Genomic DNA, 18,928 nt, shown 5'->3' with positions numbered 1-18,928 from the left:
ATAAACATCCCTAATCTCAAACACACACACACACACACACATACACACACACATACACACAAATAAATACTACAAATGTAACTTTGTGATGTATTTACAGTAAACGTTTTACATGGTCATCAAGCTAAAAAACCAACAAACCATACATACAAATTTACATTTAATGATTTTTTTTTTTTTAAATGTCTCTTGTGGTTAAATAATACATTATTTAAAATGAAAACTGAACAGATTTAACTGAAAAGGAACTGATCTCGGCTTTAAAAGCAACAATTTGAAGATACATCATACGTCCTAGAAGTCAAATAAATATGTATGAGTTCACATCCCGACTGAGACGAGCAGGGACCCCGGTACTTTGTTGGCAGTTGACACACTGTGCATACTAGACTTAACTTCATCACTGGAAGTTAAAAATGCTCCTACTGCTAAGGCACTGGCAACTTTTAATTTGCGATTTGTGCATACAATGTACAGTAGAGCTGCACAATTACATGTTGTGTAATTTACGTATTAGTTTCTAGTATCTATAAAGTCTTTAGAAGGAGTGTAGTTACAGTATTCGTACGTCGCATGTCGATGCAAGGCTACTGGGAATCAGCATCAGTAGAAAGAGTGACGTCTGCATGCTGACTCACAGAGAGCTTTAAAAAACTGAATGTACAACGTAAACCGACGGTCGTGCATCTCATAGAGGTCCAGAGTCCTCCCTGATACAGAGTCAGAGAACTAAAGAAAGATTAACTGATTATCAAAACAGTTGGTGATTAATTTTCTGTCGATTGTCAAATTGATTAATTGTTGCAGCTCTATATTTGGGTTTATTTCTGTTATAGCTTCCTGTCAGTCCACAGTCTTAGCGATAACATACATGTTTATTAGTGTGTGTTAATTTTTCTGGTTAAATCTGTCTTTAATGTTTTTTTGTCATGTGCAATATTTTAATGTTTATTTTCATGTAAGTATTTTTGATATATTTGTGATTCGTGATTATTGTCTCTGTACTCCCAGTGAGTTTTAATTGTTTACTTCTTGAATTGTTCAGTATTTTGAGATGTTTTTCACTTTGTGCGAGTTGGTAGCCATTTGCGATCATAACATCCATTTAAAGTCCTTCTCCACTCAAAAGTGAGTTATGCTTATTGTTACTTTGATGTTTGAGCTTCACTGTGCAGAATGATCTATGTGCAGTTTGACTCTAGGCGGCTGTTTTCACAATTATAACTTGTATTTTTTCAATGAGGGAGAAGAAACAGATGTCATTTTTAAGAATTTTTAGCAAACAACTGAACTTTTTTTGTGGAAAAACCTTATCAGATACAAATTTATAAAGTACAAAAGTATATTTATACGTCTTAAAACATGTCTACAGGTGATCTGTGGTTTGGAGTCAGTGTGCAGAAGTTACTCTTTTCATCTATAAAGTCTTTTCCTGTTAAAAATAATGAAAGATATGGATATAAAATGCAAAAATCCTCAAAATAACTGTAATCAAAGTATCTAGTATTATTATTCCAATAATTATGTCTTTTTATTTCTGTGTTTGTGAGTTTTTTTTAAAAAAGTTTATCACTATTCTAACTTGACAAGAGAGAAATATATTCTTCATGGTGTTCAGTTGTGCTTCACAGACACTTCCTCAGTGAATAAAACCGCTTCAAAATATGAAACAAGCATTTGCCGTCAAACACCCTGAACTCTGACCTCTTCCTAATCCCATGTGATCCACACGGCTGTTGCTCAGCAGCATCCTACGTCTTAGTGTGCGTCATTAAAGCAGCTTGCGTCGGCTCCACTTCCCCACCCTCTCCTTCGCCGCCTGGCTACCTGGTGAGAAGAAGGAGGTTGCTCTCTGTGTTCAGTCTTTTCTCTCTCTCTCTCTCTCTCTCTCTGCTCAAATGTTGGGGTCTCCCTCCAGCTTGGTGAGGTCGGGGGCCGTCCCCATGAACATGCTGCGTCCTCGCTCCAGGCGGCTCTTCTTGTCCGTGAGGCGGAAGGCCTCCATGAACTCCTCGATGTCGATGCTGCCGTCCTGGTTGCTGTCGATGGTGACTGCAAGGTCGGAGATGGCCTCGTCCGTGATCTCCATCTTTAGGTAGACGCTCAGCAGCTTCCATGTCTGCCGGAAGTCCTCCATGGTGATGAAGCCTGAGGAGGAGGTTAAAGGTTAAAGATGCAGGATAGAAAAGAAGCTCTTATGGATGGAGTGATGGGAAGAGATTATAAAAAAAAAAAAAAGTGGAGGGAGAAAGCAGAACAGGAATGTGTTTGAGATAAGGGATGGGGGGATGGAAAGACCATCAGTAGATCAGTGGGTTAATCCTCGTCTTAACCGGGAGGATTCCGGAGGGCGTAACCTGCCGTGGCCTCGTTTGCAAGCCACAGGTGGATTAACGGAGGCTGACCTCGGTAGCCATCTCTATCTGGACACAAACAAATTACAAGTCTCTGACACACTTTACGCCTCCAGTGAGACAGACGGTCTCTCATTAGATCGTCTCTGTCCGTCAGTGCAGTAATTTCATCAAGTTATTGACCAGAAGGCACATTTTTCCAGAATTAGAGTGACACAGTTTTATCCAAAGAGAAACATATGTTTGGATTTACTGCATTCTGGTGCAGGTTAATATAGCTCTGCGTCTTTTTGCCACACAGAAACCAAACTACAAATTATTAAGATCTTGCTATTATTTTAACATTTAAAAAGAAATGGCCAGTTAATTCAGGCTATTAGATTAATTTTGATGATATCCTATTCATTTTAGCTTTGTTTTTCTTTTTTGTGTGATTATTGTCAGCTAATTGGTTCTACGATGCTCTGTTTGTTTTGTGTCTCTTGCTGTCCTTTATTTTGTTTGTATTTGTGTGTTTTTTATTTTGCCAATTCATGTTTTTATATTTGTTTTTTTTTTTTTTTTACAATTATTATACTTGATTTGACAGGATGGTCCACTACAGCCTCTTGACCTCTCCTGTCTCATCTGTTTCATTTCCTCTTTTTTGCTGTTTGTTAAATGCAATAAAACTAAAATAAGCTTCTACGACGGCCTTCTTTCCATTGCTGTTTCTGTTAGAGGTTGATGCACAATATTAAGTCTTAAGAAAATCACTTTGATTCCTGGAGAACTGACAGTAAAACCTGATATTTCTTTACATTATGATCATGATGTCGTGATTTGTCTTTTGCCACTTTGAAAAATACGAAAAAACAGCAAAATAAACCCAGAAATGCAATATAACATTTTAAGGTGAACTGTTAAGAGTGAAAGAACAAAATATGTTGTTTAAAAGAAAAAGATGCCAGTGGTGAGTAAAGTGTGTTTTACCTGAGTTGTCTGTGTCTACGATCCTGAAGATGGTCTCCAATGTGGAGCGGTGACGGTACAAAGTCTCAATCAGACTCTGGTCAATATGCTGCGAGGGGAAAATGTGAGTGAGAAAAATCCTGATAGAAGTCCTTAAATTTATCCAAAATGTTATTCATCATACACCAGTATATCTTTAGCTACTGGAGACTGCTTTGATGTGTCATTACATCCGTATTGGGTCCTTTGATGGCGAGCTCGTTGAACCACTCGTGGTAGTTTATCATGCCTTCGCTGGTCCTGCAGGTGACCAGCTGACTACGAAGCATCCTCCAGGGCAAACTGAGGCGCATCACGCTCTCCACTGCAGAGGCCCAGTCGTTCAGAGACACCAGACCTGACAGAGGTGGAAGGAGAGGAAATACTTTCTTATTAGCAGAGACTTCATCAGTCTGTGAGGATGACGATGAAGTTTTCCATTATTTTACTTTTAATTAAAACATTCAATTACAGCCAACATTCAAGTCCCGTCATATGCTTAGATGTGCATGTTTAATGTTCATCTTATCCATGAACTTGATATATATTACATTTAGTTTTGCATTACTTTCAGTAGTAGTGTATACAGACAGAAGAAGAAGAGTCAAAGCATAAACTAAAGAAAGGGCGAATGCAACGGCCAAGGTAGAAGCAAAACTGAGCAAAACAGAGTCCACTTTTCATTTGCATCTTTTCACCAGTCTGTCTCATTACAGACATTTCAGTCAGAGACACATACGTCAAGGAAATGACCCTTTATAGCAATGTGGTTATAGTCATGTATGGTTAAACATGCATGAACATTAAATCTTAGTTAAAATCAACAATATGAAATTCCACATAAGGAGGAGGTGGAGGGAGCTGCAGCAGCAAACTGCACTGGCGAGAGTGTAATCAGCAGAGTGAACAGGTTAACATGTCCGAGGTGTACATGTACACCTGCATGATGTGACTGGATGTTACCAGCCACACAGCTGTGGATGAGTCAGTGATTGTGAAGCATACACACAGAGTTTCTGCAGCGTTCACCCAGTTGAACTTAAGACTTTTAAGACCTTTTAAATACCACATAGAATGCAATTTAATACCTGTTTCACAATCCTACCGCACAAAGTGTGAAAGTACGATGGAAAATCACTGGTGCTTTATGAGTTGATGAGCTCCTGCAGCTCACAGTAGTGACAGCAGTGTTTGCTACAGATCTGACGGTGCTGACTGAGACTCATTAACTCATTCAGTATTAAACAGCCACCAGTATCGCTTGTAGTTTATAACATTTCCCAACAGCTTATTCACTAATCAGGTACAAAAACATTTTATAACTAACATTACTGCTTATAGCAGTAATGTTAATGAGACTTTTGTAAATTAAATTTAAGGCATTTTATTACCTTCTAAGGGCTTTTTTAGGAGGCTGAATTCAATGCTTTTTAAGACTTTTAAAGACCTGCAGACCCTTCACATGTAGGTGACGTTTTTCCTCATTTACAGACACTACACACACACACACATACACGTTTTTAAATTTGATTTGTGCTGTGACTCTACAGGATTTGGTCATGTATGATTTTATGAGAGAGTTGTCTTTGCAAGCAAAAAAAAAGGTAACTCTGTGGTGAAAAACTGAGATGTTTTGTGACAGAAAATTGCTTATTTACTTATTATATTCTTGATAAACACAAAGTGAATGAACAAAATTAAATCTCTGAAGTGGTTGAACAGTTTCAGCTGAAGTTTCTGCGCTCTGGAACAGACGACATGTTTTTTTTTTCCCTGAATGAGGATTATGATGCTCCACACAAAATACAAAGAGGCGATCTCACATTTCCTCCCAGCTAGACATTGTCCTCCGAGAAACACGAGGAAACGGGAGGCACATGTGACGTCTGTGATAAAAAATGAACACCTGGGAAGTAACACCTGATCCGTTTGAGGACTGAATTGGTCGGTGAAACTCACGCTACACACACCTGTGTTCTCTCCATCAAACTTTTTGAAGGCACAGATGAGGTCAGACTTGTGTGAAAACAGCTGCTCCCTCAGGACTTTGAGGGCCGAGCGCTCAGTTCGTCCCACGCTGCAGACGAGATAACAGCAAACACAGAACATAATGAAAACTATTGAAGCCAGAACAGTGTAGAGAATGATGTTATATTACACAATGGATGTCTAACAAGGTAACGTATGTTAGGATATATGATTTTGAGCTCTCATGTTTAAAGTTCTCGTCTAATCCAGTAACAGCTGCAAAAATAAAATCAACAGGAAATTAATCTTCAACTATTTTAAGTCATTTATCACACAAAAATGTCTCAAATGTGAGAATTTGGACGTTTTCTCAGTTTTATATCAGTGTAAATTGAATGTCTTTGAGTTTTGGACTGTTTTCTAGACTAAATAATGAATCTATTAATGGTGAAACTAATCCACAATGAAAACAATACAGTAATAATTAGCTGCAGCTCCAGTGGGATGAGTCACTATGTAAATGGCACCTTTGTCTCACGGTGAGCTCTCTGATCATGCTGCTGGCCTGGTACTGAACCAAATAAGGCACAAGGTCCGGACCCAGCTTGACGTAGGCCCCCCTGTTGCTTCCCACGTCGTAGTAATTGGAGGCAGAGAAGAGAGTGAGGATCTAAACGAAATGAAAGAAACGATTGTTGTGTTTTTGTCACAGCTTGTCAGCGCACAGTGTGAGAGGAGATGTTTTGAAACTCAACGTCATGCTGCTGAACATTTTGGCATTTGATTTCAGACAAATCTACTGCGTGAAGCTGATTATATAGTGAGTTCAGACATCGAGTACGTAACTTCATCAAGATGTTAAACAGATGGCTTTTTGTCACCCAGACAAAGGAGACTTTTATGTTAATGTTCCTTACGGCTTTATTCGTTTACAGGAAGAGACGATGCTTGTGCAATATTGCGAGAGGGAGCAGAGAGAGAGAGAGAGGGGGTGGTAAGTTGAAAATGTTATGATATGAAGGAAGAAGACATTTCTGTTGCATCACTGATCAAGTCGAGTCAAATTTCTTTGCATAGCCTAATATCACAAATAACAGATTTGCCTCAGGGGGCTTTACAGTCTGTACAACTATCTCTATCCTCAGGCGCTGATGGCTTTTAAAACTTATTTTGATGTTGAAGTCTTAATTAATGAACATCGTGAGCGCGATGGATGCTCGACTCCAACTCCCTTAGTGAATCCACTCACACTGTTACTGTCAATGTCATCATTTAACGTTATTAGAGAGCAAATTCTGCTGCCTTTTTTTATAAAGTCCGACATGCACCATCATTGAATATCAGTTAAATTGTTACTCTTTAATTCCTGCTCTTTCAAATGCTGCTTGTTCATTTATTCAACAGTTGGCATAAATGAAAATTGAAAATTGAGACGTGTTCTAGTCTGATTGTTACTGTGGTTGTACGAAGGGTTTTTAACATCTTCTGCTCCAGTTGCACCACAAAGGGAAAACTGATGTCAGAAAGTGAAACAAGACACACGTTTCTCTCTCTGCATGTTTTATCTTGTGCTGCTGCAGCCTTTATATTAATCTGATGGAATTAAATTCAGACTCAGGACACATTTGTTCTGTGTTTAAAGTAATAAACAAATGCTACAAGTCCGACTTTTGTATCACCATCATGACTTTTACATAAAAGCGACCAGGGTTCTTATTCAGACATGAGACCGACATGTTAAATTGATGAATGTAAAGATTAGATTGGATTTAGATTATCAGCTCACCTTACGGTTGTGGCAGAACTCGTAACCGTCCTGTTTACACTCGTGGGAGCGGATGATGAGCTGCAGGTTGTGTCTGTTCAGGAAGTCCTCGGTGACGTCGGGGCCCCAGTAGCAGCCTCCGCCCCTCAGCTCGTTGGGAATGCAGCCATCCTGGGACATGGGGTCGCTCCACAGCAGGTCCAGGATCTGGTGGTGCATAAGAGAAGAAGAAGAAGAAGAAGAAGAAGTTTTCAGTTTGAATCTATGGACTCTGGTACTGAAATTATTTTGTTATTCCACATGTAACTCCACCAGGGTGACCCTTTCTGACATGAATTCTTACTGACTGTTACAGTGTTGACCATAGTTATTAAATAATCTTTGCACACACTCTGTCTGTTATTTAAGATCCAACGACCCTGAAATTGAAACACAGTACAAAAAAACCCCTGCAAAAATGAACTTTGACTCGTAACTTTTAAGCCAAAACAGATGATATGTGTCTTGTCTTTTGCTATAACTTGTTATATTAATGTGAATTAAATAATTTGTTCTTAATCCAAATGTCTATTTGTAGGTTTTCTGAGAGACCTTTGCCGTGTAGAGTTGGGATGACAATAAACTCGACTTGAACTAATGTGCTCAGAAAAATGGAAATACGAACAATTTTGTGACGACTGGGCAAACTCCATCTGCTGAGGGATGATCATGTGATATGACCGAAAGCTCCAGAACAGTCACTAAAGGACCCTGTGTAGAGATTGTTTTATTGAATTCATGATTTGAGTTTTAATTAACTACTTAATGAAGTATTTGTTTACTTTTTTTGTTTTAAAAATGTAATTTCTACATAATCATATGATTATTTTCATAATTTCATGTTGATTTATTATTATTTTTTGGTACAAATTAAAGTCTTTAAGTCTAAGTGTTTAAAAGTTGTTTTTTTCAGTGGAGAAACAAACAATATTTTCACCATCTCTAAATCTGAATTTTAAGATTACAGTCAGCTTGCTGACGATATTCCTCTGAGTGATTTACAGCCGGCACGTTTGAGAGCCAGATGAGATCACTGACTTTTACAGCCACAGATTAAGGTGCTGACGGCCAGTTTGAAAAGAAGATTGAACTCACCGTACAGGGATTAATGACGCGGTGGATTACAGCATTTTAAGGCCCACATAGGCAACAATCCACAGCACCTCCTCTGAGCTGAGTGTTGATTACTTGTTGTGACTCAGGACTGTTTTAGTCCACTGGGACACAGCAGAGGAACAAAGATTATGACACCTCACTGAAATAACACCCCCCCTTATGACAGTTGCCACCTAAATAGCGTGTGTGATATAAGTGTGATACTTTGAGGCCTGAAAACAACAAAAAAACAACAAGTCTACACTCATAACTTCACTCACAGTGGAAAAAATAACTAAATTTTCACCATTTTAAAACACCGACACCTCCTCTAACTGAATTGTGTCTCCTTAACGCAACAAACAGTAATTCAGAAACGTTACTGAGCTGGTGAACAAACCCTCAAACGCCTGAGTGCACATTTATTTCATCAGATACCTGAACATATACAGTACATCTTTATATGTATCTGTGCATGTGTATTCATTTTTGTTCTCTTCTTTTCTCCTTGTTTTATAATTGTATTACTATATTTAATCATTTTTCTGCTCTGTTTTATTTTGATTAATTTATCTTGCTTATGGTACTTAATCACCTTTAATAAAAGTGTTTTAAAAGTGTTCCTAATATTTTGTCCACTCCATTAACATACATGAGGGGGGCAAAATATTAGGAACACTTTTCAATATAATGCTTCCAGTAAACCACCACCACCCACTATGACTTCAATAATAACTATACAGTAGAATTATCACCTTTCTGACAATGTCAACAAAAACTGAAGATGTAAAACCTTCATAAAAGTAGAATTTATGGCGGAGCTGTTGTGTTGGACTGCATTAGATTAGCACAGATGTTCCTAATAAAGTGATTGGTGAGTGTACAGTATATAAACAAAACTGTGTACACCTCTGATCAATATCGATAAAATGTTAAGTAATTACAAATCCTGTCCGTTTAATACAATTTTATTTTTGCAGTGGGATCGTTGTCATGTTGGGGAATTTCTCTCTTGCCAACCTTCTTGAGACTGGGAGTCATCTTTTCTTTCAGTATTTGGATTAACAGTCTTGCATTCATAGAGCCATCTATAAATGTCATCTCCCCCACACCCTTTGCACTCATGCAGCACCATATCATCACACTCCAACCTCCATGTTGCACAGTCGGTACTATGCAGTCTCTGTGGTAGTCCTGGCCGGGTCCACGCTTAACATGCTGGACCCCATCTGATCCAAACAGATGGGGTCAATGCAAGGCTGCGTAAATAGCTAATTGTGCATGCCATCATTTTTCAAGGAGACCCACTGCGCCTTCTGTTATTAGTAGTATGTGTCTTCCTGTCCCTCCTAACCACTGCTGCGACTGTGTTTTAGCTTCCGTTCAGTACCCTGATGATGATCTTGTACCCTCTCCCATCTTTATGAAGTCTCACAATCTGGTTTCTTACTTGTTCAGGTAATTGTTTTTTAATTATAAATAAGATCAAATACCCTACATGTCACCCTAAAATACTGCAACTATTGTAAGATGACCCAATTTTGAATCATTTAACATTTTAGTGATATTACAGTTTTGTTATATACTGCATATACATGGTGTTAGAACGGGAGTCCTTAAAAAACTATGTGGGATCAGTTGCATTTGCGGCAAACAAGTTAGTGAGATAAAAATGTGTCAGTGTGAACGTCTCTGCTGCGTTTTCACTCTCACCTGCCTCCACTCCTCCTCGGCGTTGTCACTGTTGACGGACTCAGTGGGCACGGACTGGGTCTCATTGTTTTCGATGAAGATGGATGCTCTCCGCTGGCGGATCTCCTCGTCATCCACGCTCCCTTTGATCCGGTCAGAGAAATCCTGCAGCGAGCGGTTCTGGAAGCTGCTGCGGGTGCCCAAAGGTTTGGGACACGTGAGGGAGGCCCGGCGCTGGCAGAGTTTGCTGGTCCAGTCTTCTTCCATGTCGGAGTCGATGGACATCCCAGCTGAGCTCCGGTGTCTCTTCTTTGGAGGCCTCAGTGCTGAGACGTACTAGAAAAACATAATGTTGTCTTAAGATCTGTCTTGCTAAGAATAACACAAAATGAAAATGAGGGAGAGTGTATCCGTGTTAATCAGAGTTCATCACACTCATATGATCTTTCCTCACATTGTGTCTGTCCACTCTGGCGAGGATGCTGAGGTCCGTGGTGTTGGAGATCCCTCCGTGGAGGACCAGCACTTTCTGATCGATCACCGTCGCTAAGGGCAACCAGCTGAATATCTTCTGCAGCAGCTTCAGGATCCGTTTTCCGTGCATCTGTGGAGAAGAGCAAACAGAAACTGACTTTCTGTCTTTCATCCTCAAATTCTTCCTCTTTTTGGGTTATACTTATTTATTTTTCTATTTTTCATTGCAGTTTGAAACCTTTAAAACTTTTATATTTCTGTTTTTTGTTTATCTCAAGTTATCTGGATTTTTGACTAATCAGAGTAACTTGTGCAGGAGAGCTGATCTGTGAGTTACAGTTTACGGTTTAAGTTTATGATATTTTTCATTCACTGTTTATCAATTTTAGGAAGCTTTTATTCCCAGAACTGCAGCTCTTAAATTCTTCATTCATATTTAATCCAAACAAAATCATGAAAAAGGTAAAATACGTTTAAATCTTTGGGATATCTGAGGTTTCTTTTGTGGGTCTTTGGACCACCATGACCTCCCTGACTCATCAGAGGCCAAGAGAGTCAGATGTCCTGCAGTCAGCTGGTTTAATGACCTCAAATTCTCTTAGCTGTTTAATTACCATTTTAATTTGTGGCTCCAAACATAGAAGGGATGAGACATTTTGGCTCTGCACACTAGTTTGGTAAGCAGGGACGAGGAGTTCACATCAAACAGGAAACAAAAGAAATGTCCACACAATCGTAACTTACCTTGTATTTAGACAACACTTCTTTAGTGAAGCCGTACCTGCAGCAGCCAAAGAAACAGTAAGATAGCAGTTACAAGCTAATTATTTAATTACACCTGATTACAACTCTCTTCCTAAACAGGAGGATCAGCTCATATGTGGGACTTTGGGGTTCAATGTCTCCCAGTTTTGTTTTGTTTTGGGTTTTTTTTACCTCAAATTGATGATATGGTCCTCGTGGTTTCCTCGATTGAGGTGGACTTCGGTAGGATAGACCAGCAGGAAGGCAAACAGAATGAGGAGGATCTCGATGGAGTCTCTGCCTCGATCCACAAAGTCTCCGTTAAACACGTAGGGCTTCTCCATGGACGGCATGCCATTCTGTGATTTAAACAACAGCGACAGAAAGAACTATTAAAGGGTCATTCTGTCATCCGAATGTAAACAAATGATCAGCCGCACAACTGAGAGCAAAACACTAGATTACATGCAGGTCCTGTTTTAATTTCCACCAATTCATGGAGATGGACTGAAGTCTCCTAGAAAAATCTGATTAGTCAGGTATGTTGGACAGAGTGTGGATCATTTGATGCAGCAGCTCACTTTGGAAATGTCAGAAAATAAAAGTGTTTTGGGAAATGGTCCGTAAAGTGTTACAACAACTAAGGTCCCTATGAGTAATATAGTACTGTATCACTCTAATTTATCAAAGAGGTGACAGATATTCAGTTAAAATACTGTTAATAGCAAGTAAAAAGGTTATTATAAGAAACTGGGGGAAGGTGGCACCGCTGACAAAGGACCAATAGCTGATAATTGTTGAAGAAATCTTCTTTTTGGAAAAACTAACATAGATCTTGAGACTACAAGAAGCAAAGCTAGAAGAGAAATGGGAAAATTCATCTACAGGACTGCAACTTCCCAAATAGTCTTTGATTTGTTTTGTTTTTGCCTTTGTGTGTAATGTAATGTAATGTTATGATATATTTCAAGGCTCTGAAATGCTGAAGGACATTTGTAAAATCATTTCAGACAAAATCACGGTATTTAAACAATTTACACAAAAATGTCAATCTGTAAGATAAACTTAAAGTTAAGTTTGTGAGATAAAAAAGAGGAAATTCTCAATTGTGCCTCTAAATCAAACATTTTTAGAAGACATGGTTCAAACCTTATAGAAAATCAGCAGCAGGTCTTCCAGCTGGCCGTGTAAATCACCTTTAATGAAGAAGAGATGCAAACAGTACATGAACTAACACAGTTCATCAATAAGAAACAAAAAATACAAAAACAGAAAAAAGGTTTTCAATTAAATACATGGAGTTGCTAAAAATATCAAACAATGAAACTTTTATTTAAGCTCACCACAAATAGTGATTTCTTTGCTTTGGCAGGTGGAGATACGACTGATATTTGGGAACATCCGGAGCAGTTTCCACGTCTCCAGGAGGAGTTGGAGGACGTAACGCGAGTGCAGCTGCTACTGGGAGAAAGACTCATTAGCAAGAGGGGTTCGAGCAAAGAGAAACACACGGATCAACAGTCCTACACAGTCCTATCATACCGCCTGATAACTGATACTGAAGTTCATGCATTCATGTTTTTCTCCCTCATTGCTTTCACAAGACATAACTGGCAATGACCAATATTTGCTTGATTTAAATATAATACATTTTCTCCAGGATGCACCCTTCATCATCCACAGTGGAAACTGTTTTATCTTCATGTTTCTATCAGTATTTTACTATCCTGCTCTTGAAATTCAGTGGTGACTCCAATAATCAATCGACACAGTTCAGTGTGACACTCAGAGAAAGGATCCTTAAACTCACATTAAGGAAAGATGTCACATTCACAACTTTTTCAGAGCTGAAACTATTAGTTGATTAATCAAATAGAAAATTAATCTGCAACTATTTTGATAACTGATTCCAGTTTTTCAAATGTGAATATTTTCTGATTCATTAGTCTTCTATGACAGTAAACTTAATATCTTTGAATTGATGACAAAACAAGATACTTGAGGACGTCATCCTGGGCTTTAAGAAACAGCGATCAACTTTTTTCACCATTTTCTGACATTTCATGGACCAAATAACTAATCCATTAATTGAGAAAATAATCAACAGATTAATTGATAATGAAAATAATCATTAGTTGCAGTCCAATATTTTTGTTACTTTCTGACATTTATAGACAAAACAACTTATCGATTAATCAATAAAGTGAATGGCAAAATGAATTGATAGTGAAAATAATTGTCTTACTTTAATTCTTATTAACTGTCTGCCTGTTTTAAACATTTTCCAGTTGAATGTCATTTACACAGACATATCAGATCATAAGTATAACCTTATTATTTTGATTATTTTAAATGCTGATGCTGTTATTTCTGTCCAGTCACAGTGACTTATTATGTTTTACAAATAACCACTGATTGAAAACACAAACTGGGGTTTCACGCTGGTGAAGAAGCTGGACTGGTTGGTGGTTTGCACGTACTTTCTTGTTCCTGAACGCCTCCACCAGACCGACTGCCTGCTCCACCGTCAGAGGGAAGGTGAGGTGAGGTCCTGAGTAGATCTCCGGCACATCGATGTTGTCGAAGCTGAAGTACCTCTCCCACTCGGTGTCCCGACACACCTCGTTCTCTCTGAAGATGTGCGAGATCAAATTTCCTAGAAGGTTGAGACAAAGAGTTCAAATTCAGAGGTTTCACAGAAAGAAAGAATCTGACCATATGAATCCAAAACTCCTGATTGAAGAAGAAATCTTACGTTCATTGCTTGATGGTGTGAAATTATCCATGAGGTAGCCGAGGAAATTATAAAGCTGCACAGAGAAGAGACGCAAAAGTTGAGCTTGTAGATTTATTATTTCTCTGTAGCAAAACATCTACAGTAGAGAACTAAAATGGATAATTTGTTGTAGTTTCTCACCTTGATCTGAGCCTGTTCTCCAGAGTATTCGATGGACTGGAAGATATGCCAGGTGTACCTGCGTCTCATCTCTGTGCGGGCTACATACTGCCGGTACCATTGTTGAATCAGTACAGCAGCCTTTATAGCTGAAACAGAGAGCGCAGAGACGACAGATGATCACAGAATATCTCCAACTTTTCAGGAGCTAAGTTTGATTTTCCTCAATGAATGAAGATCGCACATTCTAAGATGAAGAAACTCAAGGTGAAAGATGTCACATACAGATGTTTGACCAATACTACAACTACAGACAGCTGTTGTAAGTCCTCTTTCTAAAATGTGGCTTTTTACTCTTAGTTAAGCAGATTTTGTCTTTTTTGTTTACTTCTACAGAACTTGATATCGTGTTTTTTTTCTACTTGAGTTGGACATTTTTCCACCAGAGGTTCTGATCCTGGTTTAAGCTTCATAGTATGTTCAATATCTGGCTTCTCCTATTAGACAGAAAACAACAAGACAAACAAAGGATGGGAGATGTGGCTTACATGTGACGGCTGCATGCAGCAGAACATAAAGAAGAAAAGAAAGACAGATTCATTAATACAGCAAATATAAAGAAGGAGATTACAGTTATAGTGAAGTACTAAGCAAATAAAAACAAGACAGACAACTGGATGTTTCATAAAGGAGGTTCAGAAAAGCAGATCTCAGTGTGAAAAGTCATGTTTCATAAAGCCAACTCAGACCTGATGTTAAAAGATGAGTTTGGTTTAAGAAATGACTTTTAAACACAAACCTGAGTCATCAAACAAAGATCACATCAATTCATAAGGATGAAAACAGACACAAAACACAAAACTGTGATGTTCACAACTGCAGAGCAGCAAAGATTAATATAATTGAAAATAAAATATTAACAGACCAAAAGGAACTGAGTCACTGCAATTAACAAAGCAAGAGAGAACTTTCGGCAGCATGTTGTAGACCAGCAGTGAGCTGAGAGCCTGAGACGAGTACGGATGAGCTCACTATTAACTGTCATCATGTCACTGTGGGTTCAATCATGCAAATTTAATGTACAGGATGTATGAGATGAAATAATTAGCATTTTCTAGCTGTACTCCATATGATGGAAATACTGTTTGAATACCTTCAGATTGGCTGTCTGCCTTACCTGTGTTTATACATTTTTAGACGTCTGTATGTCTAATTTAATTAAAGTGACATTTTTGATGAATATAAGTAACATTCACAGAGAGAAAACAAATGGTGAAACTGCTACTTAAAGTACTATGAGATTACAACAATGGAAAAAGGTTGTTTATTAGGTTAATTTATTTAAAAGCACATATGTCGACTGGAAGATAGTCCAGATATTTTAGGTAAAATAAAAGGTAAGAGTTTAGATTTGCAAAAAGTGCAGTATGATAAATTTGACATGTTCTGTAAACAGACTGAGCAGTAAAGAGGAACCTTTGGAGAAAACTCTGTGTTTTAGTCTGACAGATTGATTATAACATTACTTAAACTTGAGGTGAAGCTGTGAAAGCTTGTCTGACCTGATCCAGCCTCGTCTGGAGGGAAACGTTTCCATGGTTACTTAGGTCAGACTCATTTAAACCTTCTTTATAAAACCGAATGTCCTGAAAAATGATTCTGATTAAATTAAAGTAAACAAGGTTTAACTGGTAATCTTGCTTCATAAAACACCCCTCATGTTCAGAAATGGACGACCATGAAGTTTGTCTGTGTAGGTGGATGACGACATACTATCTTATCTCAATCGGAGGAATTTAAAAATGATAAACAGTCTGTGTTCGGAGCTGTCTGGAGGATCATGGTTACCTTTTTTGGAGTGTTTGTGGAACTGGTTGGACTTTGTGACGCCACATCCCATGACTGTTCCTGTTGGAAACACCAAACACACGTCAAATCAGCCAAAACTGATGAACATCCAAGTCATTTGTCTGCAAGATTCAACATATGAGCATCATTCAACTGTATTCTCTCAGTACTACAAGATGAATTCAAAGCTTCTTTCTAAAATAGACTATATATATATATGACTATATATGACTATATGAGTCACAAATCTGAGTATACATAGATTTAGATATAAGTTCACAACACTCCACAGCCATTCGTAAATGAATTTTCTACAGTCTTGGCCTCTTAGAAATGCCTTCATTCACAGAGCAAAAAGCTGAGTGTGGCTCAGCAGCAGCAGCTAGAGGATGTTCGACTTCATGCCGCGTTAATCTTGTTATCTGCCGGTTCTCCCCTAACCTCAGTGGCTGGCCTCAATCCTGCGGGGGAAGACTGTTTCTGTCTGAATTCTACGAAGGCTTACATTAAGCAATCTATATAATAGAGAGGCGCCAGGAAATACCTCCATGGAGCTAAGACAAGCCAACTAATGCACAAATTACACTTAAAAAATGTTACAAAACTTCCAAAAAAGTACTTCAAAAGGTCTTTTCTTGCTTTGGCCTATTTAAAGGAACATATGGGTGGCTTTTGTCACATGTAATGGTATTTAGCACCAGGCTAATTTCATCCAATCAGGGAATGTTTCCAGAACAAATCGCTGTTTTATGAATGATTATCCAAAGGCAGAACTGCACTAAAAAGCCAACCTGTACTTGGTTCTTTAAATTTTTGAACTTCAGTAGATGTTTCTGACACAAAAACTGGCAGCCAATGCCCTGCTTGTTTCTGCTCTTTTGATGTTTTACAGTTTTATTTACCAGCTGTAGAAATCTAAAATAAAGCTTCTCTAAAAGCTGTCATCTACTTACGTGATCACCTTCTCTGTCCAGTCACCTCTTCCCAAGTTGTCTGGCTGTCAGTTCTCTGTTTCAGTGAATATTTAGGCAGACATTTGCTCTGTTTCATCCTCCACAAAGTCCACCAGGATCAGGTCAAGAACTGCAGGGTGTCAATCAGATCGGTCATTGTCGGTAGATGAATGACAGCAGCACCGAAACGAACCCAGTAACTCACCACAGAGGCCTCATTTGTGCAGCTATCCCCGCTGTGCCGCTCCCTCGGACTGAGCAGAAGCCGGTTTAGACTTTAGATCACATAATCAAGGCACCAAGCTACAAGTGGATTATTGAGCTAATGACTTGATGCGACTAGACTAGGCTTTATATAGGAAGATGGCAAAGTGCAAAGGTAAACACAGGTGGCGGGAGGAAGGCCAGCATCTGTTTTTGGAAATGTTTTGATTAGGGTGCTTTTTTTGGGAGTCCAGGATTGTGTGCGCATGTGCTGTCAGGTGTTTTTACTGGACCAAAACTCTTTCTTATGAAAACTTACCTGATATTCAGGTCTGCTGTTACAGGTTCAGCTGGATAAGTGTTGAGAAAAAGCTGAAAGAAAAGCCCCTTCCCCAAAAAGCAAGTTATAATGTCCACTTGAGTGTTTTTTAAAAACTTATTTATGATTGTCTGTTATTTATTTCTGTCAGTGGGCAATTATTTTACTCTTTCTTTTTGACACCTCAAATAGTTTTCACCAATCTGATAATAAATTGTAAAAAGCTCAAATATGACTCTATCTCACTTATTTTACTTCCTCCTGATGGCATTACTTAGCTATAACTCCCCTCCCAAAATATAAAAGATTAAAATATGAAACACAGAAGTGACCTAGAAGCAGTGTTTACCCCATAAGGGACCACAATATAGTTGAGAGATGTAAAATAATAAAGTTTTATCTTTCTTGTGTCACTCTGGTTCAGTTTTGTGGTGTTTGATATGACCGTAAATTAATTATATGTGTTTTATGCAACTATATGACGCCTATTTTACGCTGTCATTGAGGCCAGGTGTCCCCTTGTCAAAGAGATGTACCTCAAGAGAAAAAATAAAAATAAAGACAAATGTATCTCAAAAGAGTTTCTGGTTAAATGAAGTTAAACAAACAAACAAAACAACATCAACAAAAAACATATTTCTGCCATACAAAGTTATGTTTATTATTTCAGACTTTCTTTTAATCTTTGCCATTTTTGTAAGTCTTAAGAACCAACTTAATTCATTCAAAAAGTTTTTTTTTTTTTTTTTCAAGGGATCACAAGCCAAGATGTTTAGGAACCACTAACAAAAAGCCAGAAATTTAATTTCAGTTTAATATAAAACTGGGAAAGCAAACAAATATTGCACTTAGGAAGGTATAACTGTAATAATAATAATAATAATAATAATAATAATAATAATAATAATAATAATAATAATAATAATTTTACCTAATAAATGATTATCTGATTACCTTAATAGTTATTAGCTAGCTAATTATTTGACAACTAATTGTCTAAGTTTTAGCAAAGGTTTCAGTAAACTGGATACTTTGTCAGTAGCAACAACATTTAAGTGAAAGGGCTGTGTAACGTCCCGCTGCTATTAGCAAAGCTTAATTTTAATATTGAATATAGCAAACTGTTGTAATTGAAAATCATTCAAACACAAGTAGACATGTTTTTAGGGGTAACAACGCCAGAAAGTTTAGGAACCACTAACCTAGAAATGTGGTAATCATCCTACATGTAATTAGAAATTAGTAATGTGTTATTTTTGATCTTTTATTGGTCTAAAAATGTTAAAAATCATTGTGAATGCATGTTTTGTCTGTAAAAAGGCCAGATATTTCAAATCAGTTTGATATAAAAAGGGAAAGGCAAACACACATTGCATTTAGGAAGCTATAACTAGAGAGGGAGTGCCATAATTACCTGATAAATGACTAATTAATTACCACAATTGTCACTTACCGGCTAATTTCTGACGGCAGATGCATCACCATGGTAACAGCAAACGGTTCTGTTAGCTGGGTGCTAATTTCCCGATAAACTGTATATTATGGGATGTAATTTGTCAGTAGCGTCAGTGAAAAATTAATAACATT

The 18,928-nt window shown here is 38.0% G+C and overlaps 1 protein-coding gene across 4 annotated transcripts; it reads right to left on the bottom strand.

Annotated features, from left to right (window-relative positions):
* Positions 1–1,123: 1,123 nt before the first annotated feature.
* ppef2a (protein phosphatase with EF-hand domain 2a) lies at positions 1,124–18,916 on the bottom strand. Of its 4 annotated transcripts, XM_067615777.1 has the most exons (19): positions 17,342–17,999; positions 17,024–17,072; positions 16,819–16,948; positions 15,866–15,925; positions 14,039–14,166; positions 13,877–13,931; positions 13,602–13,777; positions 12,465–12,579; positions 12,271–12,317; positions 11,314–11,480; positions 11,122–11,158; positions 10,358–10,507; positions 9,925–10,239; positions 7,099–7,284; positions 5,840–5,982; positions 5,315–5,421; positions 3,536–3,702; positions 3,327–3,414; positions 1,124–2,148 (listed from the first exon to the last, which is right to left on the bottom strand). In XM_067615777.1, exons 4-19 carry the CDS (start codon positions 15,915–15,917, stop codon positions 1,895–1,897), a joined length of 2,187 nt encoding a protein of 728 aa, XP_067471878.1. In that variant the 5' UTR covers positions 15,918–15,925; positions 16,819–16,948; positions 17,024–17,072; positions 17,342–17,999; the 3' UTR covers positions 1,124–1,894. The 4 variants fall into 4 exon arrangements, with proteins under 4 accessions (XP_067471878.1, XP_067471887.1, XP_067471866.1 ...); XM_067615786.1 differs by lacking the exons at positions 17,024–17,072; positions 17,342–17,999 and adding an exon at positions 18,795–18,916; XM_067615765.1 differs by having other exon boundaries at positions 16,819–17,072.
* Between the last annotated feature and the right edge of the window lie 12 nt (positions 18,917–18,928).

This window comes from Thunnus thynnus, chromosome 2, assembly GCF_963924715.1.
Source record: "Thunnus thynnus chromosome 2, fThuThy2.1, whole genome shotgun sequence".
Taxonomy (NCBI): Eukaryota; Metazoa; Chordata; class Actinopteri; order Scombriformes; family Scombridae; genus Thunnus; species Thunnus thynnus.
Note: the sequence above shows the minus strand (reverse complement) of the source record. Positions and strands in the feature narration are given on the sequence as shown.